The sequence below is a fragment of the Oratosquilla oratoria genome, chromosome 4 (genome assembly GCF_046742065.1).
Source record: "Oratosquilla oratoria isolate Oo_2021 chromosome 4, ASM4674206v1, whole genome shotgun sequence".
In the NCBI taxonomy this organism is placed as follows: Eukaryota; Metazoa; Arthropoda; class Malacostraca; order Stomatopoda; family Squillidae; genus Oratosquilla; species Oratosquilla oratoria.
Window position 1 is genome coordinate 41128054 of NC_134780.1, and position 15534 is coordinate 41143587.

The following is a 15534-nucleotide window of genomic DNA, read 5'->3' on the forward strand; positions in this document are numbered from 1 at the left end:
TTACATATCACTTCTTTATTCAAACCATTTATTTTTTACAATTCATACATATATTCCTTTCATTTTACATGTTTTATTTGGTTTTATTTTCTATTCTTACCTTTTCATTCTATTTTACTTAGTTTCCCTCTATTTTTTCATTATCAACAAATTGCTTTCCTGGTTGTAGCCTGAACACTTATTAGCTCCAACATACATTTCATGCAATATAAGACTGATGTAGTAGTCTTGCAAAATTGATGTTGTACATCATTTCTGCAACTCATATTCAAATCACAACACCCTCATCTGGAGGTGCAGTCACTCAAGTCTGTAGATCATGACCAAGTCCTCTCTCTATCAGTTTCAGTTTTATTTCGTCCACTATTCTCTTTTTTTTTTCTTATTTCTTTTTACAATGAGAGATGGTAAGTGGAGAGTTCTCCCCTTCTCTGACTTGTACCAGCTCATAATTTAGAAATTGACATTAATACAGCATAGACAACACTCAAATGTTTATTCCTCAAGAGATCTATGGGATGGCTCATGGGCTGAAGATAACATTGAGTTTCCAAAATTGAAGCAACAATTACAATTAATGCAATTTATGACCTTTCTAAAAGTACAAATCAATATTTGAATACGATCTTATAAAGATGTTCACTTAAACAATAACTATGTAACTGCTGCTCCCTTGATATGGTTTCATCCTTGTTGTCATACCTAAAACCAGGGATTCAGAATAGGTACCTGCAATGGTCCTGTGAGAGACATCAATATACCAAGAGCTTTTCCCCCTTATAAGGGAGGTAGCCAACTCAAAGTCATGCATCTACTCACTCATTCCACTCCCTTCCACCACCCTTTCCCCCCTCTCATCTTAACTCCTCAGGATGATAGGTAATCCCTGCATCCAACCCACTGCCATGGGTCAGAAGCAATATAGCATGACACAGTGCATCCACAGCAAGGTCTCTTCACTTACTGTATTTTATGGCTTACAAGACGCACTTTTTTCTCCTAAAAAATACCCTGAAAAATACTAGTGTGTCTTCCAAGACGAATCTTGTATTGTAAGGGAACACCCAGGCTCAAGTGAGCTTGGACACTTGACCGATAGCGACCTGGATTTGTATGTTGAGTCATTACACTATGATGTTAGCTTAAGTACTATTTAATTCAGCCTTTTATATGATGTAAACTCAGTAATTAGCTGTTACAAGTATTTCCAATACCATAAACCTTCCTTGAGCCTACTCAGCATGTGGAGAAAACAAGCCGCTCCCTCATCTCATAGCAACACACACACGACCTATTAATGTGGGACAACGGTAAAACAAGAGGACACGGAAAAAAATTGAAAAAGGATAGTTATAGAAAAAACTTGAAAAGGAACAGTTTTCCACACAGAGCGATAAATACATGGAACAAATTAGACAACAAAACAGTATGTGCTAACACTATACAAGATTTTAAGATAAAACTTGATGCGGAGAGATACAAAGACGGGTCACCACGAGCATAGCTCCCCTCCCGTATATTACAACTAGGTAAATACACACATACACACAAACGCATGCACATGCCAGGTGCCTTTATCAGTTACCACCAGGCTATCACATGTGTCACAAGCTTTTTTTGTCCTAGAAATTATCCCCCATGGCTAGTTCATCGAAACGGTTTAGTCATACTATCGCATACAAGCTACAAGTTGTATGATATGCCAAATTTTTAGTTTATCTTTATGAAAATAAAACCACCCTTGGACAATGAAAAATGTATAGTATATTTACTAATCACCAACTAGTATCATCGCCATACAAACAAAATCGGACAAGTGATTTCGTAATATAAAAATACGTCCAATACGTGTCGTCGCCCAGACTCCTTGCTTCTTATGTTTTTGTGTTCAGTGGTCGGGTATATGGTGAATGTGTTCTTGTATGAGAATGACTATTTTTTTTTCTTTTAACTTCTTTCAAATATTAGGGTGTGTCTTCCAAGATGCAGCGTCTTGCAAGCCATAAAATACGGTAATTGGTGACCCCCTTCTCCATCCCCTCATGCAGAAATGGATGGGGAGAAATCCCTTCGGGCTGTCAAAATATCATTCTCACATAATCACCCCCTACCCACCATCCCTACCTTCACCTTGCATAACAGTATCATCTATACACAGTCACTCTCCACTCATACCAATCTCCTGCCTTCTCTCTTCCTTGCTCAACAGACATTCCCCTCTTGCTTAATCCTCCCTTTACCCCATCCGTCCATCTCATCTTCTATCATCCCCTCCACCTCTGCCTTCCATACCTCTTTTACTAATCTTTCATCAGGGACATGCCAGAAAGAATAGTCTTCCTGCAGCCCTTGGGGGCTGACAATTGGTTCTCGGACCTAGCCCAGGATCTCTCAATCAACTCTTTGAATATATTTCCTCCACCTTTTCCCACAAAAATTGATGGAATCGTAAGATAAGAGAAAAGACCCAAAGATTGATGGGGTCTCAAATTAGATACTCAAAAGATGTACAGAACAATTGGTGGATAAGAATAATGAGCTCATTGTAAGTTCACTGAGAGTATAGATCGTGCCAAGGTAATGGAAATGGGTTAATATGATCACAATTTACAATGTAAGTAAAGAGGAACCTTCAAATTATAGACCAGTGTCCTTGACTAGCATGGTAGCTAAAATGAGAGAGAAAACTGTTAAAGACAAACAAAATAGCCAAAAGTGAGCAAATGTTAGCAAAACCAATTTGGATTCAGAAAAGGAACTTGTCAAATTTTAACTCAAGAATGATCAGTGTGCTACAAGAGATGGGTAGATAGACTGTATACCTGGATCTGGAGAAAGCTTTTGATAAGGGATCTCACAAAAGATTTGTAGAATACTAGAGAAAACTAGAACACATAGAAGAACTTAAAAGGGAACTTGCTGGAATGGATGAATGATTTTCTGAAGAACAGATTAACTGGAACACTGGTGAAGGATAGGATGCCTGACTGGAAGGAATTCCTGGAATCCCACAGGGCTCAATGTTGGCACCACTTATCAATCTGTTGCCTCAGGTCTATTACAGGAGACCCACATCTTCCAGGTAACTGGCAACATCCACCAGACTGGCCCACAGGTCACTCTTAGAAGAAATATTGTATTGTCTACATTTTTCCCTGCATTTATATGGGGTTATTGTATCAAACAATACAATGTAAATTCAAAACCAAGTTAAATTAATGGAAGCACCAAGACAGGACCCCACAAGTATACCTCATATTATAACTAGATAAATATATGAACCTCCCTTATAAAGGGAAAAAGACCTTTTGGTACATGTATGTATATGAACAGCTGACCAGTGACTGCTCTCCTTCTACTACTATAATCCAGTGTCAGAGAAACAGTCCCACATGAATTCAACATAACAGTCCAGCATCTTTCCATACAAACCTATGAGAAGACTAGACTGTTGCCAGCCATTATGGGGCTATACACTTCTAATCAGTGAAACTTGAAACAATAATCATTATTGTGAATTATTATTGGTGAATGGGAGGTATGTGGGGATGAAATGAGTGGGAGTGGATTTATGTCTCTGATTTTGGCTAACACCCTCGTAAGTGGGAAAAAGCCTTTGGTATTTGGTATGTCTGTAAGACCACTTTAAATTGAAATCAGCATTACATCTCTTCCTGGTTAATTACTTTTAGTTGTTACATGTGTTACACTTCCAGTGACTATTTCATGTACCTACAAACAACCCAATGAGGATATTGGACTAATTTCAAATTGAACCAACTCTTCATCAAAGGGGTGTAACTTCTTCCTGTTCCCTTGCAGCTGCCAGAATAAAAGGAGATGTGCCCCTGGTACTAAATGAGTTAGCACTGTCTTTCTTTAATATTTTCTCCAAACAATATTTGTGCAAATAATTCTCTCTACTAAATCCTCCCTGTACAGATTCGAATCTCAACACCTTAGAGCATATAATTAACAATAAATATCACATTGTCTGGAAACATATGTTTCCTCTCCATTTCATGGGAGGACTGAACTAATCTCTTCCCTGCACTATAGGTACTTTAGTTTGTGCTGCTAGTCCTCTTGAAGTGGCAAGATCAACCCTGTCCTCCCATTCCTTAAAGAGTAGTACCATCCACACAACTGCGGAGATAATGGGCAAAGGGGTTTGGGGGGTCATAATCTATGGAAACATAATATAAGCTTCCTCTCCATTTCAGCCTCATTGTTCACTTTTTCATACGGGATGCCTTGAACCTGGAGACCTTTTGTGGACGAACTTCATCTTCCTCTGGTGGAGTTACGGCTTCTGATTTGCAACCAACTGCCCTTGCCTCATGCTCCACAACTTTGTAGGAAAATGCCTGTGAAATCATAATTGAACAATGTGTAAGAATTAATTATAATTTCATAATATACAACATGATATAAAGGGGTATGCAAAGTAGTCTCACATATCTAGAATAATTTAGATAAATCCCATACCAGTACACAAGAATACAGACTTGAGCACCTAATCTCCATTTCATGGCAGCTCCATTAAAATTCACTTCCATAAACAATGGGAAGAAAGGATAACCTAACAAAATACTATGTATTTCTGTGTTTTTAAGACAGATAAAGTATTTTTATAGCAAAAAAGGCAGTAATAGAATCATACTCAATGGATACATTGATCAAATCCAGATTTTCAATCATGGTCTTACATTTTTTATTATCTTATAATATTTTATCTAATTATTTACTTTCTTTTTTTAGTTTCAATTTTCGTTTCCACTTTCTTTAAAGGAGTGATCACTTACTACCATACATTAACTATCAACCATGATCATGAACTAAGATACAGATAATCAGTACACTGTACAACTATGAGGGATACAAGCTTATACTAACCGGCTCAAGAGATTGTATTTCTTTAGGAGGGGGAGAAGGCACTGGAGATGGTGGGAGAGGTTCCTCTTCATATTCTGTGACAATTTCAACAGACTGTGTAGAATTTAACCAGCCTGCCTTCATGGGCTTCTGGGAGTCTGGTAAATGAAAAGCTAGTGTTAGTAATGATACATACATATACAGTATATATGAGGCAAGTTCAATAAGTAATGAGAAAATTTCAGGAGAGCTACTAAATATCATCTAATCAAAAAGTTATTTCATTGTGAAGTACACATACATGTTGTCTATAAAATGACTAATTGGTGTCTTTCTAGGTTTTTAGGTTTGAGTGCAGCACTGTACGTTGTGGAACCAGTTTGATCTGGTTTGCCAGTCTGTCAACACTTGACAAGATATGGGGAAACATGGAGCAACATTACGCAATAAAATTTTGTGTTAAACTTAAGAAAAATATACAAGAAGCTTATGGAATGTTAGAAGAGGCCTATGGGGATGAACTGATGAGTAAAGCAAATTTCTACAGATGGTAAAAGATTTTCTGAAGGAAACGAACAGGTTGAGGATGAACCCAGATCTGGAGCACCGAACAGTGCATGTAAGGAAGACAACATTGAGGAAGTGCAAAGGTTAGTGATGCAAGACTGTCAAATAACTGTGAGGATGATATCTGAAGCTGTTGGTATTAGTATTGGCACAGTGGATAAATTTCTGACTGAAGATCTGAAGCTCCACAGAGTCTGTGCCAAGTTCGTACCAAAGATTCTGACAACCAGAGGCAGTTTCATATGGAATGTTGCACAGACATTCTTGATATGATAGCAGCTAATTAAGGCTTCCTGAATAAGATAGTGATTTGTGACGAGAGTTGGGTGTTCACCTACGACCCTGAGAGCAAACATCAAAGTGCCCAGTGGAAGCACATGTCATTCCCTAGGCTCAAGAAGGTAAAGATGAGTAGGTCACAAGAGAGGGCCATGGTCACTCTTTTCTTTGACTCCATTCATGTTGAATCGGTTCCCAAAGGTCAAAGCATCAATAAGGAGTATTACCTTAACAACTTCGGTATGATACACCTTAAACCTAACCCACACCAATGCAGCATCTATTTGTTATCCACTCTCTCTTAGCTCCTTCTGAATGAGGGGCCACCCTTGTCTCCTGCCCACTGCCCAGGTCTGAAACACTGCAGCAAAATGCAGCATCTCCACAGCAGGGCCTGACAACTAAAGCTGGTTTATCATCATTGCTTCATTACATGGCAACTCTCAAGATATATTTCAACATCATGAACTTCCCCTTTCAGAGTGGGCTGGGATGGTGCCACACTTATAGAGGACTTTTTGAAGCAGATAATTCCATGCAATTATGTCCTTACTGCAAACTTGCTCAGCCAAACAGTCTTGAATTGTCCCCCACTCTGACCTCACACCCATGTAGTGAGACACAGACATACACCCACATGCACAGAAAGAGAGAACAAGAGAGAGATACACACACAAAGACAACATGATATGACAGCCCTGCAATACTTACCAGCTATATCAGTATCCTTTACTTTCATACTGTCTTCATCAAATGATACATACGAACGCTTTTTCAATATTCCCTTTGGTTTTGACACAGAACTTTCCTTTTCACTGCAAAACACTTCATATATGTCTGCAGGAGACTCAATTTCTTTGACACTCTTCTTATGGGATCCTGAATCTTTTGAAGCATCCTCTACAACTTTCCTTCTGCTTGTGTAGTATATACTAATAACCTTATCTTGCTTTTCGGAGTGTTCCACTTCTGTCACGAGCCCCTCCACCCATGAGACCCTCCGTTTTATCTTTCGTTTTGCACTGACATCAGAGTTCTTGGGGTCAACCACTTCTTCCTGTTCTTCTTCATCACTTGATTCACTTTCCATGTCTTCGTCGTCCGAATCCCTGTCCATACTGCAGTAAAAGAAAAATATTTTTGAAACTTCCATTGTACATACATACATATATATACCAAGGGCTTTTTCCCCCTTACAAGGGAAGTAGTTGAAGTCAAAGGCATAAATCCACTCCCATTCACTACCCCTCCCTCCTCCTTTTCTTGGCTCATGGATGATGGGTCATTCCTGCATCTCGCCCACTGTCCTGGGTCAGAAGTAATGCAGCAAGAGACAGCATATTCACACCAAGGCCATTTCATTAAGTCAGCGACACTCCCCCCTCTCTGTCTCCTCATGCAGAAAAAGAGAAGACAAGAAAAATCCTTTCAGGCTGCCTCAAAATATCATTCACACATACCCCCTCATCCCTCACCCACTCCCTTCCATGCATCACAGCATCATCCATACACAACCGTTTTCCACTCAACCCTATCTTCTATCTTCTTCCGTCCTTCCTCAACAGACATTTCCCTCTTTCCCAATGCCCCTTTTACCCCATCCATCCATCTCATCTTTGGTCACCCCCTCATGTTCACCTCCTCCACCTCTGCCTTCCACACTTCTTTTACTAATCTTTCTTCACTCAATCTTTCCATGTGTCCAAACCATTGCAATACTCTTTCATCAACCCTGTCCCCCAACCCCTTTTCCACCCCTGCTTTCCTTCTCACCTCCTCGTTTCTCACTCTATCCAGCCTAGTAACCCCGACCATACTTCAGACATTTCATCTCAAACACATTTAAACTCTTCCTCTCTTGTTATAGAAAGGATTAATTTACAACAGAAGTTGATTTACAACAGAAGTTGTACCATACAATGCCCCATATAGTGTATGGGGCAGAAACATGAAACATAAGAGAGGAAGAGTTTAAATGTACTTGAGATGAAATGCTTGAGAAGTAAGGTTGGGGTTACTAGGCTGAATAGAGTAAGAGTGGATTTATGGCTTTGACTTTGGCTACTTCCCTTGTAAGGGGGAAAAAGCCTTTGGTATATGTATGTATAACAAGTTATACTTGGTTTGTTTTGGTTAATGCTTGATAATTTGATCAAGATGCACATTTTCTTTCCACAATGAAGAGGTTAACCTCATCTTAACTGACCCCTTCCATACTCAGTGGCATTTTGATAGGATAGGTCTAGGGACTAAAGGCTTTGTTCATGTCTACTGCCATCATCACAGTTCTATTTGGGGCACTTTCTCACTGAAATCCTTATGCGCTTCTATGATGTTGGCAAGCAGTGTACTAGGGGAGTGGGCTTCTTTAAATCTATGTTGATTTGAGGAGTTAGGTAACTTGACTTTAATTCTTTCTTACAGAAATACAAGAAGGAAGTAATACATATGAATGACACTCAGAATTTACCTGACACTAGAATATGACAACCCTTTGAAACCAAAGGACCAACTTACTTTGCAAGCTCATCTTTCTCTTCCTCCTCCATTTCTAGCTCGTCCAATCTTTTTAACAGATCATCAAAACTTTTTTGGTCAAAAGATTTACTTCCCCATTCCTGAGGCACATCCTGTGAAGAAGAAATAATGATATGAATGATTTGAATAAGAAATGGGGAAACATATGAGAGGTAAAGGAGTGAGGGCAGAATCAAAATACATGGCGAGAGAGAGGCCATGAAGCTAGATGTAATGAGGGGTAGGCTATCCCCTGTGTAAGGGGGAAAAAGCCTTTGGTATATGTATATATGTATGTACCCAAAGGCCTCTTCCCCCTTATAAGGGAGAAGGCCAACCAAGGTATACACCCACTCTTGGAGAAGGGAGGGAGGGAGAGAGAGAGAGAGAGAGAGAGAGAGAGAGAGAGAGAGAGAGAGAGAGAGAGAGAGAGAGAGAGAGAGAGAGAGAGAGAGAGAGAGAGAGAGAAAAAATATATATATATATATAATAAATAAATAAAATAATAATAAAATAAATAGAAACATAACAAATAAAATATATGTATACCATGGGCTTTCTCCTCCTTACAAGGGAGGTAGTCAAAGTCAAAAGGCATAATTCCACTGTCATTCACCAACCCTCTCGGTCATCCTGGCTCCTCCTGGATGACAGTTCATCCCTGTATCTTGCCCTGGGTCAGAAGCAATGCATACATACATACATACATATACCAAAGGCTTTTTTCCCTATTACATGGGGGGGGGGGTAGCCAAGAAGCAATGCAGCACAACATAACACATCCACAAATAAAATACATTTACCAAGGGCTTTTCCCCCCTTATAAGGGAGGTAGCCAAAGTCAAAGATATAAATCCAATCCCACCAACCCTGTCCCCACACACTCCACTCCCATTCACCACCCCTCCCTCCCCCCCTTCTCTGTTATGCAAAGGCATAAGAGGGTCTGGCAGGAGTTTTTCAACTAGAATCCTAAAGTTTGGGTCTTTAGTGTGTGTGGTTGTGGTACAGATGAGAGTAAAAGGGAAGAGATAGGCAGTATGTTTGTAAGAATAAAGATGGATGTGTTGGTGCTGAGTGAAACTAAGTTGAAAGGGAGGGGCGAGTCTGGGAGTGTATCTGGGAGGGTGTAAGGAGTGATGAGAGGATGAGGTAGAGAAGGGGTGGCTATATTAGTAAGTGAAGAGATAGGTAAGTGTGTGGTATTGTGGAAGGAGGTTTCTTCAAGGTTAATGTGGATGAAAGTGAAACTGGGAAGGGAGATGGGGCCGTCTTAAGTGCATATGGGCCTGGTAGTGAGAACAGTATATAAAGGGAAGCTTTTTGGATAGGTTTAAATGAGTGCATAAAGGGTTTAGGGAGAAATATCAATGTAGTGGTATTGGGTGATCTCAATGCCTGGGTAGGAGACAAACCAATAGACAGAGTGGTTGGGGAGTGTGGAGTGCCAGGAACAAATTGTAGTGGAGAGATGGTAGAGATGTGTCTAGAGAGTTGATGATAGCAAATACAGTGTTTAGGAAGAAAGTCAAGCATAATTACACGTGGGATAGGGTGGTTGATGGGGGTTTAACCCCTTCCATACGGTGCCGCACACGTAGGCGTCATGGACTTAGATCTCGGTGGCAGCAGCCAATGCCAGCCGTACGACGTGTCGTAATAATACTCGCATCATAAAATATAGTCACCGCTTATATCGATCGTTCTCTCTTCACCCGTGAATTTTGATAACCATAGAAAATGCGATTACAAAAGAATTAGAAAGAATGTCATTATGGAGGGGCGACTACAATAAATATAATCAAGACGCCGATATGGCAGCCTCGCGAATACACTCGCTCCCCATGACGCCTACGTGTGCGGCACCGTATGGAAGGGGTTAATGGACTATATAGTGGTAACCAGGAGAAGAGTAGGAAGATTTTTAGATGGACATGTTCTAAAGGGAGAGAGTGGGGGAATATATATATATATATATATATATATATATATATATATATATATATATATTTTTTGGTTAGTTGAGTGTATTAGGGATGGAGTGGGTGGGAATGGTTTTTATGCCTATTTCATTTTGGCTACCTCCCTTGTAAGGGGGAAAAAGCCTTTGATATATGTATATAAGGTAAGTTGAGAGTGGAGGATAGATGGAGAAAGAGTAAAAGGACAGAAGGTAGGGAGGTGCTTAGAGTAAACTGCTTAAATGAGAAAGAAAAGGAGAAGGAGAACAAGATGCTGAGAGAAGAGTGGGAGTGAAGGATAGAGTAGAACTAGGAGTGGAGGAGGAATGGGAATGTTTCAAAGAGGGAGTCACAAGGTGTGCAAAGATGGTGTGTGGAACAAGGAGGATGGGAGGAAATAGAAGGAAGGATTGTGAGTGGTGGGATGATGAAGCAAAGAAGGCTGTAGAAGAGAAGAATTGAGTATTCATAGATTTGTGAATTACAAAGAGAGGAGAAGTAAAACATAAGATAATGGAGGCAAAGAGGACAGCAGATGTGAAATGGGGTAAGAGTATGACAGAAAATTTTGAAAATAATAAATAGATGTTTTGGAAGGAAATTAAGAGAGAAAAGGGAGACGAATCAAGTAGAGAAGAAAAGGTAAAAGGTGCAGATGGAGAGATGATAATGGAAAAGACGGCAGTAAGACGAAGATGGTTAAATTATTTTAGGGGGTTGCTAAATGTGGAGGACGGGGAGGAAGGTAGCTGTAGTGGAAAGCACTAAGAAAATGCCAGTGATGAATCAGGAAAATAGAGGAGAAATAAGGAAAGATGAGGTTAAAGCAGTTATTAAAAAGATACATACATACATACATACATATACCAAGGCTTTTTCTCCTTTACAAGGGAGGTAGCCAAAAAGGAAGACATAAAATCATTCCCACCCATTCCATCCCTGAATACACTCCACACCCCTACACCCTCCCTCTTATCTTAGCACCTCCTGGATGACGGGTCATCCCTGCACCTTGTCCACTGCCCTGGGTCAGAAGCAGTGTCACAAGACACAGCACGTCCACAGCAAGGCTGCTTCATACTTCTCAGACACCTCATCTCAAACACATTCAAACTCCTTCTCTCTTCCTCTCTTATGTTCCAGGTAAGGCACCAAGGTTGGATGGGTGTCATGCAGTGTCTAAAAAAGGAGGATACAAAGATGGTGGATGGGCTGGTGAGGTTGTTTAATGTTTGTCTTAAGGAAGATATAGTGCCAAAAGGACTGGAGGAGCACCTGTATAGTTCTGCTTTACATGGGAAAAGGGGACAAGTGTGAGTGTAGTAGTTTTGGAGGGATCAGTTTGTTGAGTGTAATTGGGAAGGCTTATAGGAGGGTTTTGATTGAGAGGATTAGGAGAGGAACAGTGTGGATTTAGGACAGGTAGGGGTTGCATGATCAGACTTTTGTGGTATGGCAGATATGTGAGAAAGCTTTAGGAAAAAGTAAGGAATTTTTGGGGGGCCTTTATGGATTTGGGAGGTATTGCAGATATATGGGATAGGAGGAAAGCTGTTATGAGCAGCTAAGAGTTTTTACAATAGTATTATGGCCTGTGATAGAATCAGAAATGTAGAGTGAGTGGCTTGAGGTAAAGGTGGGACTTTGCCAGGGATGTGTCACGTCACCTTGACTGTTCAATTTATATATGGATGGGGTGGTGCAAGAGGTAAACACAAGGGTAGTAGGCTGGGGATTGGAGATGGTTAATGAAAATGGAGAGAAATAGGAGATAAGCCAGTTGTTTGCTGATGGCACTGCACTTGTAGTAGGATCAGAGGAGGTACTAAGAAACTTAGTGATGAAGTTTGGGAAGGTGTGCAAAAGAAGGAAGTTGAAGATAAATGTGGGTAAAAGGTGATGAGATGCACACAGGAAGAAAGTGGCATCAGATTGGAAGTACTAAGGGAGAGAGACTGGAGGAAGTGGATAATTTTAGATACTTGGGTGTGAATTTGGCAGGAAAGGGAAGAGTGGAGGTGGATGTAGAATGTAGATTGAGAGAAGTAAGTAAATGCCTTGGAGGTTTAAAAAGTGTAATGGGAAATAAATATTTGGGGATGGATGCCAAGACATTTTATGAAGAGGTGCTTGTGTCAACAGCACTGTATGGGACAGAAACATGGAGCATAAGAGAGGAAAAGTTTAAATGTGTTTGAGATGAAATGCCTGAGAAGTATGATAGGAGTTACTAGTTGCCTTTGTTTTCAAGCTACCTCCCTTGTATGGGGGAAAATGCCTTTGGTATATGTATGTACTTGGCTGGATAGAGTGAGAAACAAGGAGGTGAGGAGGAGAGCAGGGATGGAAAGGGAGTTGGGAGATAGGACTGATGAAAGAGTATTGGGATGGTTTGGACACATGGAAAGAATGAGTAAAGAAAGTTTGGTAAAAAATGTGTGGAAGGCACAGGTGGAGGGAGTGAAAATGAGGGGGTGACCAAGGATGAGATAGATGGATAGGGAAAAAGGGGCATTGGGAAAGAGGGGAATGTCTGTTGAGGAAGGAAGGGAGAAGACATAAGATAGGGGTGAGTGGGGGGATGGGGTGGTGAAAGAGTATGTGTAAATGATATTTTGACACAGCCTGAAGGGATTTCTCCCCGTCTCCTCTTTTTCTACATGTGGGGATGGAGAGGCCAATTAACTGAAGTGGCCTTGCTGTGGATGTTCTGCATCTTGCTGTATTGCTTGACCCAGGGCAGTGGGTGAGATGCAAGGATGACCTGGCATCCAGAAGCCAAATAAAATATACAAATAAATAAAGACAAAAATCTATCCACTCAAAAAAGATCCCTTTGGACCATGCCATCCCTTCCTCCATTTTTAACCTCCCTCCAGTTACTATGACCAAAAGTTATCTAAAAATTTTGTTACATTATGAATGCATTGTTGGGCCCTATTGTGAAGACACTGTGTCTTGCTGCATTGGTTCTGACCTGAGCAGTGAGCAGTGGAAAGGGATGACCCTTCATCCACAAGGAGCTAAGATAAAAGGGACAACATATAGGTGTGGAATAGGTGATGGGCAGGTATACCTTGACTCAATCCCCCTCATCCTTATATGGGGTACAGGGCCTTTAAGCATATTTATGTATCATGAACACAACAATAGAAAGCACTAGATAAGTGAATATCTACTACTAGTTGCCCCCCCCCCCCAAAAAAAAAAAATGAATAAATAAATAAATAAATAAATAAAAATAAATAAAATAAACAAAAGATAAAATGAATAAATAAATATCATTACCTCATCTTTTTCAGCCTCTTTTTTTGATTCTCCTGACTGTGATGCAGTATTGGCTTTACTCCTTTTCTCTGAAAGAAGTAATTTCATTAAACACTCATAAGATGGTTACATAACAGATTCTCTTATCTACCTTTTTAGCACAATAGGCTCTTTTTTGTGTTTAATTCTACATTTTTATTCATGGGCTCAAATGCAAAGCTAGACTTACAACAATGTGCACACTGCTGACAATTTCCTAACACTTCATTTATATGTGCTATGTGGTGGATGTGAATGGACAGTCATGTGTTTTGTTTCTTTCTACAAGATGATTTACTTTTTGCTGGTTACTGACAACATCAGCATCATTGCTTTACATGTTACTGGATTTCCACACATATGTGAAAATGACTACAAAACATCTACGAGTAATAGTCAAGGTAGTCAGAATGGACCAAAGCATTGCCAAAAGTCTACTCCTCTTGAATTGAAACTAGATGTGTTGAAATGGTATGTGTATGAGAGTCCATTGCAAATATAAAATATTTATAAAACCTCATATAATTTGAGAGAATTATATTGTATTCATATAGATATCATGATTTGGAAGCAGGGAAGAATGTTGGAAAGGTGCATGATAATATATTCACTGTCCTTTCTGTAATGATTACATCCAAAGCACATGGAGTCTGTTGCCATGACTTTTTTGCATTAATATTTTTAGTGTTAAAAGAGAAATTCTGAATACAGGCAGGCAAGTGGACAATAATAATACATACATACATGTACCAAGGATCCTTTCCCCCTTACAGGGAGGTACTCCACTCCCATTCACCACCCCTCCCTCCCTCTTTTCTTGGTTCCTCCTGGACGATGGGTTATCCCTGCATCTTGCCCACTGCCCTGAGTCAAAAACAATGCAGCAAGACACAGCAAGCCTGTATCATTTAATTAGTGACATCCCCCTCTTTGTCCCCTCATGCAGAAACACTGAAGATGGGGAGAAATCCTTTCAGGCTGTGTCTAAATATCATTCACACATAACCACTCCTTAACTCCCCCAACCTATCCCCTACCCACTCTCTTCCATGCATCACAGTATCATCCATACACAGCCATTTTTCACTCACCCCTATCTTCTGCCCTCTCCCTACCTTCCTCAACAGACATTCCCCTCTTGCTCAACACCCCTTTCACCCCATCCATACACCTCACCCTTGGTCTTCCCCTCATCTTTACTCTATCCACCTCTGCCTTCTATATTTCTTTAACTAATCTTTCTTCATTTATTCTTTATGTGTGTCCAAACCATCACAATACTCTTTCATCAACCCTATCTCCCATCTCCTTTTCTACCCCTGCTCTCCTCTGCACCTCCTTGTTTCTCACTCTATCCAACCATGTAACCCCTACCATAGGCCATTTCATCTCAGACACATTTAAACTTTTCCTCTCTTATGTTCCATTATGTTCCTTATTTTGAACAAGAAGAAGAAGAAGAAGAAGAAGAAGAAGAAGAAGAAGAAGAAGAAGAGGAAAAAAAGATTGCTGGTTCACTCTTCAAAAAGGTATGTACTTTCCAAAACAATGCATATGAAACAAACCTTTCATTGCTTGGTATTCTTCTTCTGTAATTTCTTCAACAATTTCGACCTGATCACCCATTGCTTCTTCTTTCAGCTCACATACTTCCTTCAACCAGTTGTTGTGCATCTTCTTAATTTTCAGTAAATCTTCTGTCTTCTGATGACAATCTGAAATTATTTCAATTTGGTGAATTAAGACAAGGGCATGGGCCATTAAATTCCATGCTACAAAGTCCTCTATAAGGGGCACCGTCCTAGCCTTCCGATGGGAGGAGTTTGTGAAGTTAAACCATATCAATACAAACTAGAGGCCTTATAGATTAACTCTCTCTTCAAAAAACAAATAGTAGGGGTACAGTTACGGTGGAAATCAAGATCTGATAACATGGGGTTGATGTCCATTTGAATGGCAAGACCCTGGAGCACATTGTCAAAGATATCTGGGAAATGGTTTATGTGATAATGGAAGACTGGATGAAAAA

The 15534-nt window shown here is 40.0% G+C and overlaps 2 protein-coding genes across 5 annotated transcripts in view; one reads left to right on the forward strand and one right to left on the reverse strand.

Annotated features, from left to right (window-relative positions):
- The window catches only part of uri (unconventional prefoldin RPB5 interactor), a 22425-nt gene continuing 6891 nt past the window's right edge, over window positions 1-15534 (reverse strand). For all 4 annotated transcript variants that reach the window (XM_076184066.1, XM_076184064.1, XM_076184063.1 and 1 more), the window contains 6 exons: window positions 15071-15220; window positions 13488-13555; window positions 8239-8351; window positions 6433-6839; window positions 4897-5033; window positions 1-4367 (listed from right to left, as the gene is read on the reverse strand). In XM_076184066.1, coding sequence (XP_076040181.1) covers window positions 4233-4367; window positions 4897-5033; window positions 6433-6839; window positions 8239-8351; window positions 13488-13555; window positions 15071-15220 — 1010 coding nt within the window. In that variant the 3' untranslated portion in view covers window positions 1-4232. The remainder of the gene's footprint in view (window positions 4368-4896; window positions 5034-6432; window positions 6840-8238; window positions 8352-13487; window positions 13556-15070; window positions 15221-15534) is intronic.
- LOC143024822 (transmembrane protein 177) overlaps window positions 15010-15534 on the forward strand; it is a 15179-nt gene continuing 14654 nt past the window's right edge. Inside the window, exon 1 of the mRNA XM_076184069.1 lies at window positions 15010-15034. The gene's annotated coding sequence lies outside the window, so the exon portion shown is untranslated. The remainder of the gene's footprint in view (window positions 15035-15534) is intronic.